Genomic DNA, 13557 nt, shown 5'->3' on the forward strand with positions numbered 1-13557 from the left:
GTAATTTCCATGATATGTTTAAGTAGCGTTCAAATTCAGCCTCGGGGAAGTAATAATAGAAACGGACATAGTACGTCTAATAGTTCATTTGAATGGATTCCATTGTCAAAGCTTTGTCAGGTGCACCAAAGGGCTTCACTCCATTAAAATGGTGGAAAGGTATTTCAGTCTGTGTTGAATTTTAACCCCACATTTTTTCAAACATGCCACTATGCACATCTTATACCATTAGTAACCCTAACATGTAATCCAAATTGCTTAAAAAAATTATAGTAATCGAAAAGTATGTAAAAATAATTGTGACTGATGGGAACATAGTGCTCTGCCTATAATAAAATGAACAGACATTTTCCCCAATATCTACTGTATATACCACAGCTAATTTACCCACACACCTCAACCCAATTACCCAAACACCCCATCCCTCTCTCCCCATGCCCTAACACCCACATGCCAATACCCTAATATTGATACAATCAAGTACTGATACACCCATATCCTAGCCCAGAATGATACACCCATATCCTAGCCCTGAATGATACACCCATATCCTAGCCCTGAATGATACACCCATTTTTATTTTCTTATTTAACCTTTATTTAACCAGGTAGGCTAGTTGAGAACAAGTTCTCATTTGCAACTGCGACCTGGCCAAGATTAAGCAAAGCAGTTCGACACATACAACAACAGAGTTCGGGGATTCGATCTTGCAACCTTTCGGTTACTAGTCCAACGCTCTAACCACTAGGCTACCTGCCGCCCCCAATAAAATGTTATTTTATTTTTAATCATACTCGACACCATAATAATGCATAAGATATGGCTTATTTGTTAATAAATACAACTTTAACTTCTCTAGAGCCTATAAAGTACAAAAGTTATTATTTTCACTATTGTGACCGATGGAATCAAATTACTTAAATTAAAATCTGAAATGAAGCATACTTCACATTTTTCTGTCCTTGACTGACTGACTGCCTGCAGCTATTGAAAGTAGAACTGCAAGCAGCAGCACACCATTGTGTTTTGGATCAATCTCCACTCCCCACCTCGTCCTCAGCCCAGACAGTGCAGAGGCATTGTAATGAGTTGGCATTATCTTATTATACTGAACCTTTCTAGTTCAAGTCTCTCCTCTCTCCTCTCCTCTCTCTCTCTCTGATTTATGGATGTTTATCAATTAAAAAATGTTACAACCAAGGTAAGTATTAAAATATAAAATATTCTCCCTCTCATTCCATTTCCCTCCTCTCTCTCTTGCTCTGCAGTGGGTGAGTATGTGAGTGAAGCCCTGTTGGTTCCAGACCGATGCCGTTTCCTGCACCAGGAGCAGATGGATGCCTGTGAGAGCTACGTCTACTGGCACAACATAGCCAAGGAGGTGCGGGCGGAGCGACATTATATTAACTAAGATTATATTACAGTTAATTAAATTTGCCTAAATGATATTACATGTTCATTTTTCAATTAATTTCTTAAGTTTTAATTGGGTTTTAACGCCACTAGGACTCTTTATAGAGAGTTAGCATAGACTTCTATGAGACATTAAACTTTGACTTGGACTAATTGAGTCAATAACTAAACTGCAGTGTAGACTGCACTGCAGTAAAAGACTGGGGCTGGAAGCTAACTGTACCCAGCTGGGTGTAGTGTAACATACCGTATCATACTGCATCAGCAGAGAGAGCAGCTAGAGTAGTTTATTATAGGCCAGGGAGGTGTGGTAGGTTATTATATTCCAGCAAGGTGAGGCAGTTTATTGGAGGCCACGAAGGTGAGGCAGTTTATTGGAGGCCAGGGAGGTGAGGCAGTTTATTGGAGGCCAGGGAGGTGATGTAAGTTGTAGTTTTTATATTTCACCTTCATCATGCTGAGGAAGAGGTTACCCCCTGTTGTGTTCCATTCGTCCTGCTAGTTAGTTCCCTTTGATCACACTCACATTTCCTCTCTTTTTCTATACACCCCTGATCTCTCTCTAGTTCACCTTGGTCTTTTCCAATCTTGATCCAGTTTAACATATTTCTCTCATCCTTTCTGTTTCAGGCCTGCACAGCAGACGGTCTGGAGCTGCATAGTTATGGGATGCTGTTGCCGTGCGGCGAACGTTTCCGTGGGGTGGAGTATGTGTGCTGCCCAGGGAGGGGCGGGTCCAGTGGCAGGGGGGAGACCGAGGGAGGGGACGTTCTCCCAGCAGGACCCCAGGCCCTCACCCCTCAGGTCAAAGTCAACACAGGGTGAGTCCCATTACCCCTGCTGTCTGTGGTGATGATGGGGGTGATGATGATGATCATAATGTTTGACCTTGTACCCCATTCCCAGAGTCAAAGTGACAACACCCACCCCAAGCCCCTCTCCTGACACCGATGTGGATGAGGCAGACATGGAGGAGGAAGACGATGAGATGGTGGAAGAGAATGAGCAGGTGGTGGAAGAGGATGAGGAGGAGGCAGTAGAGGATGATGAGGAGGAGGAAGAGGAGGAGCAGCAGCAGGAGGTTGCAGAAGCAGCAGCAGTGAAAGACCCAGAGGAGTATGAGTACTCCATTGACTCTGGCCCCTACCAGGCTTCTGACTACACAGACTCCTTCTACTATGAGAAAGGCCAGGGTCAGGCTGGTCACAACCCCTCCACATCCCCACCCCAGACCAGGGGAGACAGCCGTGAGTAACCATCTACCTTCTATTTCACAGTTACATCTTCGACCTGTCCAGAAAAAATTCTTAGCCCCTACTTACCACCTCTCAACTAGATCTGAGAGGATTTCATGGGCATAAGCTTTATAGAAATACCACTTTGCCCTAGATGGGATTTTATCCATATTGTCTATATTCTTACCTACAGAAGTGGGGTATTAAGTTGTGTCTAGGTGTTGTGTCTCGTCTGGACCTTTCTCTCTAAAGGCCAGTCTCAGTAAGGGAATGGACTGTAGTTGCTACCCTTAGAGTGGTTAACAGGGCAGTAAAAAGACTGGGTAAATGCTGACATCACTCTCCCACTTACTCTTACTTACTGGGGAATGAACTGTAGTGCCCAGTTAGCATCTCCAATACTTTCTCTCTCTCACGCTATCTCTGTAATAGACTAAGGATGATTACGCATGCATGCAAGGACACACACACACACACACACACACACACACACACACACACACACACGCATGCACACACACACTCACCATGCCTATCTGTCTGGCTGGATATAGGAGATAGGAGTGGCTGGCTGATGTATTTACAGCACTACACGTCTCCAAATCAATAATGCTGACTGTTCACCCTACTATCTGGATCAATGGCTGTCTGGCTCTCTCTCTCTCCCTGGGTAATGGCAATGATTGGGATATCTTTCTGTCTCCCTCATCTTCACCGTCTTTCATTCTGCTGCACTGCCTGTACCTCCATCTCTCTCTCTCTTCTCCTTTGTTTTCCATCCTTTATTCTCCCTCGTCTCATTCCCCTCCTCTCCTCATCCCCCTCTCCTCCTTCTCCTCTGCAGTACCCACCCCTCGCCCCACAGATGGTGTGGATGTTTACTTCGAGATGCCAGGGGACGACAGTGAACACGCCAACTTCCTGCGTGCCAAGATGGACCTGGAGGAGCGGCGAATGAAACGTATCAATGAGGTAAGGTGGGCAGGGAGGCGGGTTTGGACAGGCAATGAACCAATAAGATGAGGCCAGGCCTGCTGTGCTGTTTCCATATCTGTGATCTCCTACAGAACCCACTGTTGACAGTTGGGGGCAAATTGCTCTGGGACCTGAAGTGAGGTCTTAATGCAATATTAATATATTGGGAGAATCACTATTGAATACTCTGTGTCCTCTCTCCTCAACTCCTTCACAAAACCCATTGGAGGAGAAGGTCGGGGGGGGGGGGGGGGTGCTGGCTTTCTCATCCAATGGGTTTTGAGAAGGTGAGGACGCGAGGAGTATGCAATTGACTGTTCAAGTGAACCAAGCCAAGTGGATACCCGTAAACAGACAGACTTTCTTAGTAGCTGTAGATTGAGGTGGATATGGAGCATTTTAAACATCAGAATGGTCCTCAGTGGATTCCTGTCTGCGGAAATCTCTCTCTCGCTCTCTGTGTGTGTGTGTGTGTGTGTGTGTGTGTGTGTGTGTGTGTGTGTGTGTGTGTGTGTGTGTGTGTGTGTGTGTGTGTGTGTGTGTGTGTGTGTGTGTGTGTGTGTGTGTGTGTGTGTGTGTGTGTGTGTGAGTGTGTGACATTAACGCATCTTGCCTTTTCAGATCATGAAAGAATGGGCTGAGGCTGACAACCAATCCAAGAACCTGCCCAAGTCTGACCGCCAAGCCCTTAATGAGGTAAGAAGATGGAATAGGAAGAGGGGATTAAAGAAGGAAGAAAAGATGGGAGACGGACACTCCTATACCTATTAACGCAACAATGATACCCCTCTCCTCTCCCCCCAGCATTTCCAGTCTGTGTTGCAGACTCTGGAGGAGCAGGTGGCAGGGGAGAGACAGAGGCTGGTGGAGACCCACCTGGCCCGCGTGGTGGCCACCCTCAACAACAACCGCAGACTGGCCTTGGAGAGCTACCTGACCACCGTGCAGGCAGAGCCCCCACAGGTCCGCAGACAGTAGGGGCAGCAGGGATATCTACATTTTCTTAGGCAGAGAACATGACTGTACAGAACTGCAACGCTGCTGGGTTTTTCACGCTCAACAATTTCCTGTGTGTATCAAGAATGGTCCACCACCCAAAGGACATCCAGACAACTTGACACAACTGTGGGAAGCATTGGAGTCAACATGGGGCAGCATCCCTGTGGAACGCTTTTGACACCTTGTAGAGTCCATGCCCTGAATTGAGGCTGTTCTGAGGGCACAGGGAGGGGTGCAACTCAATATTAGGAAGGTGTTCCTTATGTTTGGTATACTCAGTGTATATTTGTTAGGCAGAGAGTATGAGTGGACTGTAGTGTATTGTTAATTTCTTCCACACCTTCTCCACCCCCTCCATTCTCTGACTATAATATCCCTCCTCTCTCAACAGCCAGAGCGGGTGCTGCAGGCTCTGAAGCGATACATGGCAGCAGAGCAGAAGGACCGCAGACACACTCTGAGACACTACCAGCACATTGAGGCCGTCGACCCCCAGAAGGCTGAGCAGATGAAGTTCCAGGTGTGAAATGAAAATATACCGGAATATACTAGGATGAAAAGATACTGTACATTTTCCTTAAGCAGTGATGCTGTTCATGAAAAATGTATGCTCATGAAATAACTCTTAAAGGGGCAATCAGTTGTTGAAACAATAAATAAAAAAGTATATCCCCGCCCCTGTTTCGGTAAAAAGCTGAGGGATCGGGCTGGAGAAATGTAACCACTCAAGTTCATAGACATAGCTATGGATACTGTGACTGACCATTCATGATATCAATGATGTTTTTGAGGCTATTGGAGTAAAACAAGCTTATAGGTTGGGTTCTAATGGGGTACCACAGTTGAACTAAGCTCATGGGGGGCATTTATAAATTATATTTGTCAAGAATCAATGGGTACATATCATTTATTTATATGTCCAAAAATGCATGTAGCAACTGCAGATTGCCCCTTTACCAAAATGATCAAAACTGATGTCATAATCATCCTTAACAGCAAAACTCATTTTCACTTGTAAATGTCATTACATTAAACCAACACATGACTCTTTCAGACTCGGTGGGGGCTTTGTCTTGCAATGAACCTAACCAGCATTGATCTCTTGGGGTTGCAGGTCTACACCCACCTCCATGTGATTGAGGAGAGGATGAACCAGAGCTTGGCATTACTCTACAAGGTCCCTGCCTTGGCTGAGGAGCTGCACGATGATATCCGTACGCTACACTCCTCTCTACTCTCCATGTAGACCAGGATGTGGGGTTACTGACCCTGTCCTAATATTCATGTTTTAGTTCATTCATAAGACATTTAGAAAGATAAGCTAGCATTTATCATGATGTCTTGGTAAGACATTCAAAGTTCCAAATATACATTATCTAATTAGTAGGTTATTATTATCTTGACATTTCTCTAGGGAACTCTCATTCAGAAAATAAAGGATTGGTGTATATAAGGTGTAAATAACAGTTTTACCGTAAATACATTATACTCTACTGTATATCAAGCTGGGTAGCACTTTAGTTTATTGTATTTCTCTAAACACCTTTCCTGTGTTTAAAACCTGCTTGTTTCTCCCTGTAGAGGAGCTGGTGAAGGCGGAGCGAGGAGACATCAGTGAGCTCATGACCACTTCCTTCTCTGAGACACGCACCACCGAGGAGCTGCTTCCTGCTGAGAGTGAGGAGGAGAAGGATGATGAGGAGGAGGAGGAGAGAGCCTTCCAGAACAGGCCCTACCCACCCCGCATTGGTATGGACACACACTCATGAATGCACGCATACACACAAAATGTTTCCTCTTCAAATAGTTCAGGAAATAATTCATTTATTTGAATACAAGCAGTAGTTAACATTTTTTTTTCTCTCTCTTGTTTCTGTCCTGTCAAGACCCACAGCCCAACACTAAGAAAGGTGAGTTGAAGGGAAAGAACATGAAGTGTGATATTTGTCTGCCAAAATGTCATTTTCAAAGAAAGAAAAAGTTGAAGTTGATCATGGCTAAATCTGTGTGTTTTCTGCCTCTGCACTCAGCCTCTACAGACGAGTATGACTATGCCACATCTGAGAGAAGCCCCACGTATGAATATGAGGAGAAAGTGAGAAACATCTCTATTTTTTTTATTGCAAACATACACGTCACTTTGCAGACATGGCATCCTACTTGCACTTGTGTTTACAGCACAGCCAAGAGATACGCTGACAGATATTATGTTAATCATCTCTCCTTCTCTCCCTCATCCCTACCCACTTTGTATCTCACCCCTCGTGTGTGTATATGGAAAAATAGCTTGTGTCGCACTGCAGCCTCCACGTGATAAACTGCTACATTTTTACTCACTTACTATAACATCCTCCCACAGCAGGAAGTGAACTCCCATAGATATGTAGTTAATGTGTTCTATTTAATTCTGTGGTACTTCCTCTGTAATGCCCTATTAAATAACCCCCTCTCTCTCTCTTTCTCTCACTCTTGCTCTCACTCTCTAGATTAACACCTCTGTGGAGCTCAAGCAGGTAGTCTACAAGTCTCCTGAGATCCAGACAGATGAACTGGTGAGTCTGCTACCTAGATAAGTGTCTGGATGGGCTGGGCTGAGCGGACCCAGTCCTCTCTTGTGGTATTGTAAGTCATTCCCATGATGATATCAACCTCTAATTTCTCCATCCTCCCATCTTTGTGCCCGCTCTTCCCCTCTTCTGTTTCTGTCCTTAGCAACCAGACGCCCTGGAGACGTTCAACCGCGGGGCCATGGTGGGGTTGCTCGTGGTTGCCGTGGCCATCGCCATGGTGATGGTGATTAGTCTGTTGCTGGTGCGCAGGAAGCCGTATGGCACCATCAGCCACGGCATCGTGGAGGTAGGAGGCAGGGAATCCAACAGAACCCGGACACTTTGATACTTTCAGTAGATCTCTTTATTGCACATTAGTGTGGGTTTAAATATTGTTTTGACTTCTCTGACCAAGGCTTCCTCCGATCTCAATGCCATAAACCTTCTTCCTTGATCATCCATCATGATCATCATCCCTTCCAGTTCCATTATTCTCACGATTTGTTGATTAGTTGTTTGTACAGCTTTTAGCTGTATGCAAAATAACACTAAACTAAACACAATCAATCAAATGTATTTTATAAAACCTTTTTTACATCAGCAGTTGTCACAGTGCTTTACAGATGCCCAGCCTAAAACCCCAGAGAGAAAGCTATGCAGATGTAGAAGCCTAGAGGCTAGGAAATACTCCCTAAAAAGCATAAACCTACTATTGGAAGAAACATAGAACGAAATCAGGCTCTGAGGGGTGGCCAGCCCTCTTCTGGCTGTCCAGGGTGGAGATACATGTGGCCATTAAGGCCAGATCGTTTTTGTTCATAGATGACCAGCAGGTTCAAATCATAACCATGGTGGCTATAGAAGGCGCAACAGAGCAACACCTCAGGAGTAAATGTCAGTTGGCTTGTCGTAGGCAGGTATTCAAAGTGTCTCTCCCTGCAGCGGCAGGTAGGAGAGGCACTTTATGCTTATAGCACAATATAGTGTCTCCTACTTCCTGCTGATAGCACTTCCTTATACCGTAGCATTGTACTGTATCTGTATCAGTATGACATTTGACCCTCCGTGTCTCACAGCAGGTTGACCCCATGCTGACCCCAGAGGAGCGCCAACTAAACAAGATGCAGAACCACGGCTACGAAAACCCCACCTACAAATTCTTTGAGCAAATGAACTGAGGCGGTGGGTGTGGCCTCCCGGTCATGCCCAATCACACGAGGCGCTCCCTTTCCTTGCTTCCCCTCCTAGGGGCAGTCCTAGTCACACCCCCTATGATGTATTAAGACGTATCATTACGACCAACACTTTAATGTAACTTGACAAGCAAATAGGGGGTATATACCCCAAACCTCTGACTAACCATGTCCCCACATCAGTTTTTGGAATGTAAACCAGTAACAGAGACGTATTACCAACTGACCCATCCTCTTACTCTTCTGGTCTAGAATAAAGGGGTGGACATTAATGCCACAGTGTAACAATCATCTCCTTTGGAGAGATTCACTCCTGTCTACTTGGATAGGAATGCCATTGGATTGGCTTGAGTTGACCCTCTTATTCTTAATAAAATTGATTGGTATTTGTCAGAAACTGACTCAATGTTGAACACTGCATTTTGCTTTGTTCTGTATGTCATCTGTTTATTCTTTATTGGATTGAGTTACAGCTCTGATTCATTATTTTCCAGTTCAGATAAATGGTGTAAAATGTGAACAAACAATATAGTATAGCTGATCTAAAACTCCACACAAACTGGTTCTCTATCTAAAGCTACAATGACTGACATGATGACCACCAAGCCAACCCCACATCCATGAGTCAATGAAGGACATCTTCTTTCAAAGCCAGGCACAGTTATAATGAATGAAGCAGAGATGAGGAGGTTGGGTAGTTATAATGAATGAAGCAGAGATGAGGAGGTTGGGTTGGGAATGTGAGGTATTGAAGCTTGATTAACTTAGTTGTTACTTAGGTATTACTTACACCAACATATATTATCAATCCATAGTAAAATGGGTTGGTGGTCTTTTGATATTCAGCCCAACCTCATCCTTCAGTCTGTGGCATCTGACATAACCGGCACCCAGAGCCTATTCCATGTGATGTGAACTATATAATTGAACTAATGTACCAAATGTACCATTTAAGTGAATGACTGCTACCTAAAAAAATTGTAACAAAGTGATGAGAAGTCCATTATTTTAATGAAAGCATGCAGATTTGGTGTATGATGCTACCGTCTTTGTGTTGTTCCTGTTCTTTGCTTTTGATAAGATGGAAATGTGACAGATTAAAATGGACAGTGTAAATATCTTTAGAAAAAAACATGACTTCAAAATAGACATTTCTAGAGTGAATTTGCATCAGTGTAATGGAATAATAACAAAAAAGAAGAATACCTTGTGCTGTTCAGAGAGAGAGAACATTTTCCTAACATGGCTGATTGAAAACGGACTGTTGTAAAAACCAGCACAAGATGACACAATTAACTTCTGACTGAATGTATTTTAGGTAGACGTTGAGACTCCATTTCCTCTTCGATAGTGCATCACTCCCCTAGTAGAACCCCAAGGACTAACCTGTAATCAGTAGACAAGCTACATGTCCAAAACCTTCCTCATTATCTCACTGTAGTTTAACACTGAATGTCTCTTTTCACTATTTGCAGGTTTGAATGAGAACAGTGGGATGTCAATCATTGTTGTGGTGCAATGGACTTCAGCATTATGGAACATAGTGATGTTGGCAAACATGGTGATATTGGGTAACAGTTGCACGTAAGGGAGGTACACCGAGGACTGGACTATTGCTCAGATTGGGTGGGACCACAATATTTGCTCTAGCACACCTTAGTGAGTTATTTTCAGTTTATTGCTTCAAATTCAAGTGTAATCTTTATTAGGGACATGGCAGGATGAACATATAGACGCTGTATATAAACCAGTTGAATGTTAGTCCACTAGGGAGATGTTGCATCTCACTGATGCATCTGTAACAGTTAGTATGATCAATATCATTCACTGTATATAGATAACAAGGGATTGTCCCCTTTTCAATGGCTGATTGTTGACCTCTTGGATGGGTTTTACATTTAATTTATTATCCACTACATGATTTTGGTACCAGAGAGAGTTCTTTGTGTTGGATGGTTACATACACAGTAGGAGGTTTCTTCATAATCAACAGTGTCAAGTGCAACTACTGTTGGCCTACTGTACTACAGATGATCCTAACCAAAACCAATCATCTTTCACTACTCTCAGAATTCTGAACATTTTACTTTTTAAAACACCACCAGTCCTGAAACATCCTTAGAGGTTCATCATTTATTTATAACTCATGGCTAGGTTGTTCTGCTGTTGTGTACTCCATGAAACCACTGGTGACACAAGGGAGTAATTTATTGATCACATCAGAGGAGATGTGGCTGATTTCACCCTCAAACCGTTCTGTTTCTTTATTCAAACACTGCTTTGAATATGGGGAAGATGAGTTCAAATACTTGACCTCAGAGATTTGAATTTTCCATGTATTGCTTTTGGATTGTAGGAATCACAGGTTGTGGTTACTGCATCAAGATAATTAGAGAGCTGAGGTAGTCTTTGTATAATTTGTACAGCTCTGTTTAGTGGATGAAAATGTGGTACGTTCACAGTTTAAGTCAGTTGAACTTTGTGTAACAGTTTAACTTTAGACCGTCCCCTCGCCCCGACACGGTCGCTAACCAGGGACCCTCTGCACACATCAACAACAGTCACCCACGAAGCGTCGTTACCCATCGCTCCACGAGGGCCGCGGCTTTTGTGGAGCGATGGGTAACGATGCTTCGTGGGTGACCGTTGTTGATGTGTGCAGAGGGTCCCTGGGTCGTGCCCGGGTCGGGGCGAGGGAACGGACTAAAGTTATACTGTTACATTGATGCTGTTGACCCGGATCACTGGTTGCTGCGGAAAAGGAGGGGGTCAAAAGGGGGGGTGAATGTAACCGATGTGAAATGGCTGGCTATGTGGTGGTGCGCGCTAGCAGCCTTTCAGTCTCTGACGTCACTTACTCTGAGACTTGAAGTAGTGGTTCCCCTTGCTCTGCAAGGGCTGCTGCCTTTGCAGAGCGATGGGTAACAACGCTTCGTGGGTAACTGTTGTTGATGTGTGCAGAGGGTCCCTGGTTCGCGACCGGTCGGGGCGAGGGAACGGTCTAAAGTTATACTGTTACACTTGTATCGATACTACTGAAACTATAGAAGAGAATAAGCTTGCCTGTGTTTCCCCAAAGACTCAAGGTTTTCCTACCAGCATTTAGCAGATGTAGAATGGTGTATACTGTAGTGACTGAACACACATTTGTATGTCCTCTCTTGATTAAGATACTTCTATGTTGGCCTTCCTCCCCTCCCCAGCCAATGAAAATGTAAACAATTATATGGAGAGTTTAATTGCTGCATTATTGCCTTTTACAATGCTGTGTTTTGGATGTAATTATGTATTTTTATTTCTAAGTAATAATCAATTGGATTGAGGGTCATGTTTTCTCACTGTATGAAAAATGTAATAGCTTGTATAAGAATACCTATAGGCACCCTAAAGAGGTTAAGTGATGTCTAACAGTTCAGATACAGTAGACATACTCTGTCAGTAAGTCTATAACTAAATTGTCCATGGTGTGGCGCCAAGCACAACTGTGAACAAATGATTGCTCTTTGTCAGACACAGATACTGACTGTAAATAATGTGAACTCCCACCATTTTGACTATCCTCTGATTGGAATGATACTGATGACATCACTGAGGGAGCTGATCTTCAAATCCATTCAGAACTTGACCAAACACATGCTTTGCTCTAGAAGAGGTCAGACAACTGACTAATTTAACCAATTGTCCCTGAGCTATGTTGAGTGTAATTCATGTGCAAGAAATCTGAGCAATGGAGATCTGATTAAGCTAATTAAAACTGTAATAAAATTAGAAATAACCCACGAAACACTGTTTCTTGAATCACTGTACTTCCCCTCTGACTACAGGATGGGATAGTTGTCTTGATTTTATAATATCAGCCAGCATGGGGTCACCTAGAGAGACGCTTTTGTTCTGTCACAGCTATATCCAGAGAGATATTCTCTGGTTATAATAACTTATTAATAAACACACCACCCACATGAAAGTGGAGTGTTCTAAAGTATGGCTTTTATTGTGACCTGGTGTAGCCTATTTTATTATCTAGATTGGTGAAGGTATCTATACTGTGTGCAACACTATAAACCGTGTGCTGCCATATTTGGGATTTGAGGTCTTGAGATTGAAACCCACCTTCATATCTGTACAAAACATAGCCAACAGAGTTAAGGGAATAAAACCTTAAGTTTTCTGCAAATGTGTTTATGCATTTTTATGTCAGAACAGGGAGTTGAACACAACCACACATCAACCAAGCACTTATTTAGATTCAATAGAACATGAAGCACAATGACATCCTGTTCTTTCACCTCAACATTTCCATTCCAGTATTTAAACATCACAGACTGTAACTCAGTATATGCAAGAGCAGGAAGTCAACATGGTTATGGTTTTATGGTTTGTTCTAGGCCAAATGACAACCCTCAGCAGCAATACTGTCTTAAGCACCATAGACAATGGTTTTGCTTGTCTACTAAGTCAAATTCACTTGTTCCAATTCAATGAGTGGAATTATTTTCTGTTTTTAATAGTGTCAGCAGGCTCAGCACATGTTATTTGGTTGGAACGTTATTAGGCTTTAATTATGACTTTTGTTGTGTGTGTATTTTCAACTACATTTGATAAATCATTAGCTATGTCAGTGGTCGCGATCTACTGGTCGATCTCCAAGGAATTGCTATTCGATCGTCAAAAATGTCTGTAAAAAAACAAAACAATAAAGCGTTCCTATTTTTTTGTATTCGTTTTGTGTTGTTCCCGTTAAATACACTTGATTCAGCAGCCCTAGCGACGGGAAGGCAAAGCGTTCCTTGTTTTAACAATTTAATGTGTCTGCGGGTAGAACTCCGTCTTCCCGGCAGGCCCAGAGAGCAAGTCAAGTGCACCTGCAAGTTTACCACTGGCCAATCAGATAGCTCAAATCGCCTTGATTGACTTACAGCCAAAGACTGTAAAAAGAAGCCTCGAACACACAGAAAAGTTGATGCCGGTAGATTTCAAAACTTTCAAAACCATGACAATAGAGAAAGTCAACGAATACAGCAAAGAGCTGTTGTTTTTGAATGAGTTCATGTTTAAGTTGTTAGTCAGCAATGTCAAGACTTTGTTTAACACTTTTATATGCCATAAAATGCACGTGCCGCTGCAATGAATGAGTATGGGAGAGTGTTTCCGATAAGCTTGCGTGGGTATTGTTAGCGGCTTGTCTTTTTTAAT

At 43.2% G+C, this 13557-nt stretch overlaps 1 protein-coding gene across 2 annotated transcripts in view; it reads left to right on the forward strand.

Annotated features, from left to right (window-relative positions):
• The window catches only part of aplp1 (amyloid beta (A4) precursor-like protein 1), a 50939-nt gene extending 41527 nt beyond the window's left edge, over window positions 1-9412 (forward strand). Inside the window, exons 4-17 of one of the 2 annotated variants that reach the window (XM_038976217.1) lie at window positions 1269-1381; window positions 2044-2234; window positions 2320-2660; window positions 3493-3620; window positions 4245-4319; window positions 4428-4586; window positions 5014-5142; window positions 5737-5836; window positions 6204-6371; window positions 6509-6532; window positions 6653-6717; window positions 7109-7174; window positions 7335-7478; window positions 8248-9412. In XM_038976217.1, coding sequence (XP_038832145.1) covers window positions 1269-1381; window positions 2044-2234; window positions 2320-2660; window positions 3493-3620; window positions 4245-4319; window positions 4428-4586; window positions 5014-5142; window positions 5737-5836; window positions 6204-6371; window positions 6509-6532; window positions 6653-6717; window positions 7109-7174; window positions 7335-7478; window positions 8248-8349 — 1805 coding nt within the window. In that variant the 3' untranslated portion in view covers window positions 8350-9412. The remainder of the gene's footprint in view (window positions 1-1268; window positions 1382-2043; window positions 2235-2319; window positions 2661-3492; window positions 3621-4244; window positions 4320-4427; window positions 4587-5013; window positions 5143-5736; window positions 5837-6203; window positions 6372-6508; window positions 6533-6652; window positions 6718-7108; window positions 7175-7334; window positions 7479-8247) is intronic. The other variant, XM_038976218.1, reaches the window with a different exon arrangement.
• The last annotated feature ends 4145 nt before the right edge of the window (window positions 9413-13557 follow it).

The sequence above is a fragment of the Salvelinus namaycush genome, chromosome 37 (genome assembly GCF_016432855.1).
Source record: "Salvelinus namaycush isolate Seneca chromosome 37, SaNama_1.0, whole genome shotgun sequence".
In the NCBI taxonomy this organism is placed as follows: Eukaryota; Metazoa; Chordata; class Actinopteri; order Salmoniformes; family Salmonidae; genus Salvelinus; species Salvelinus namaycush.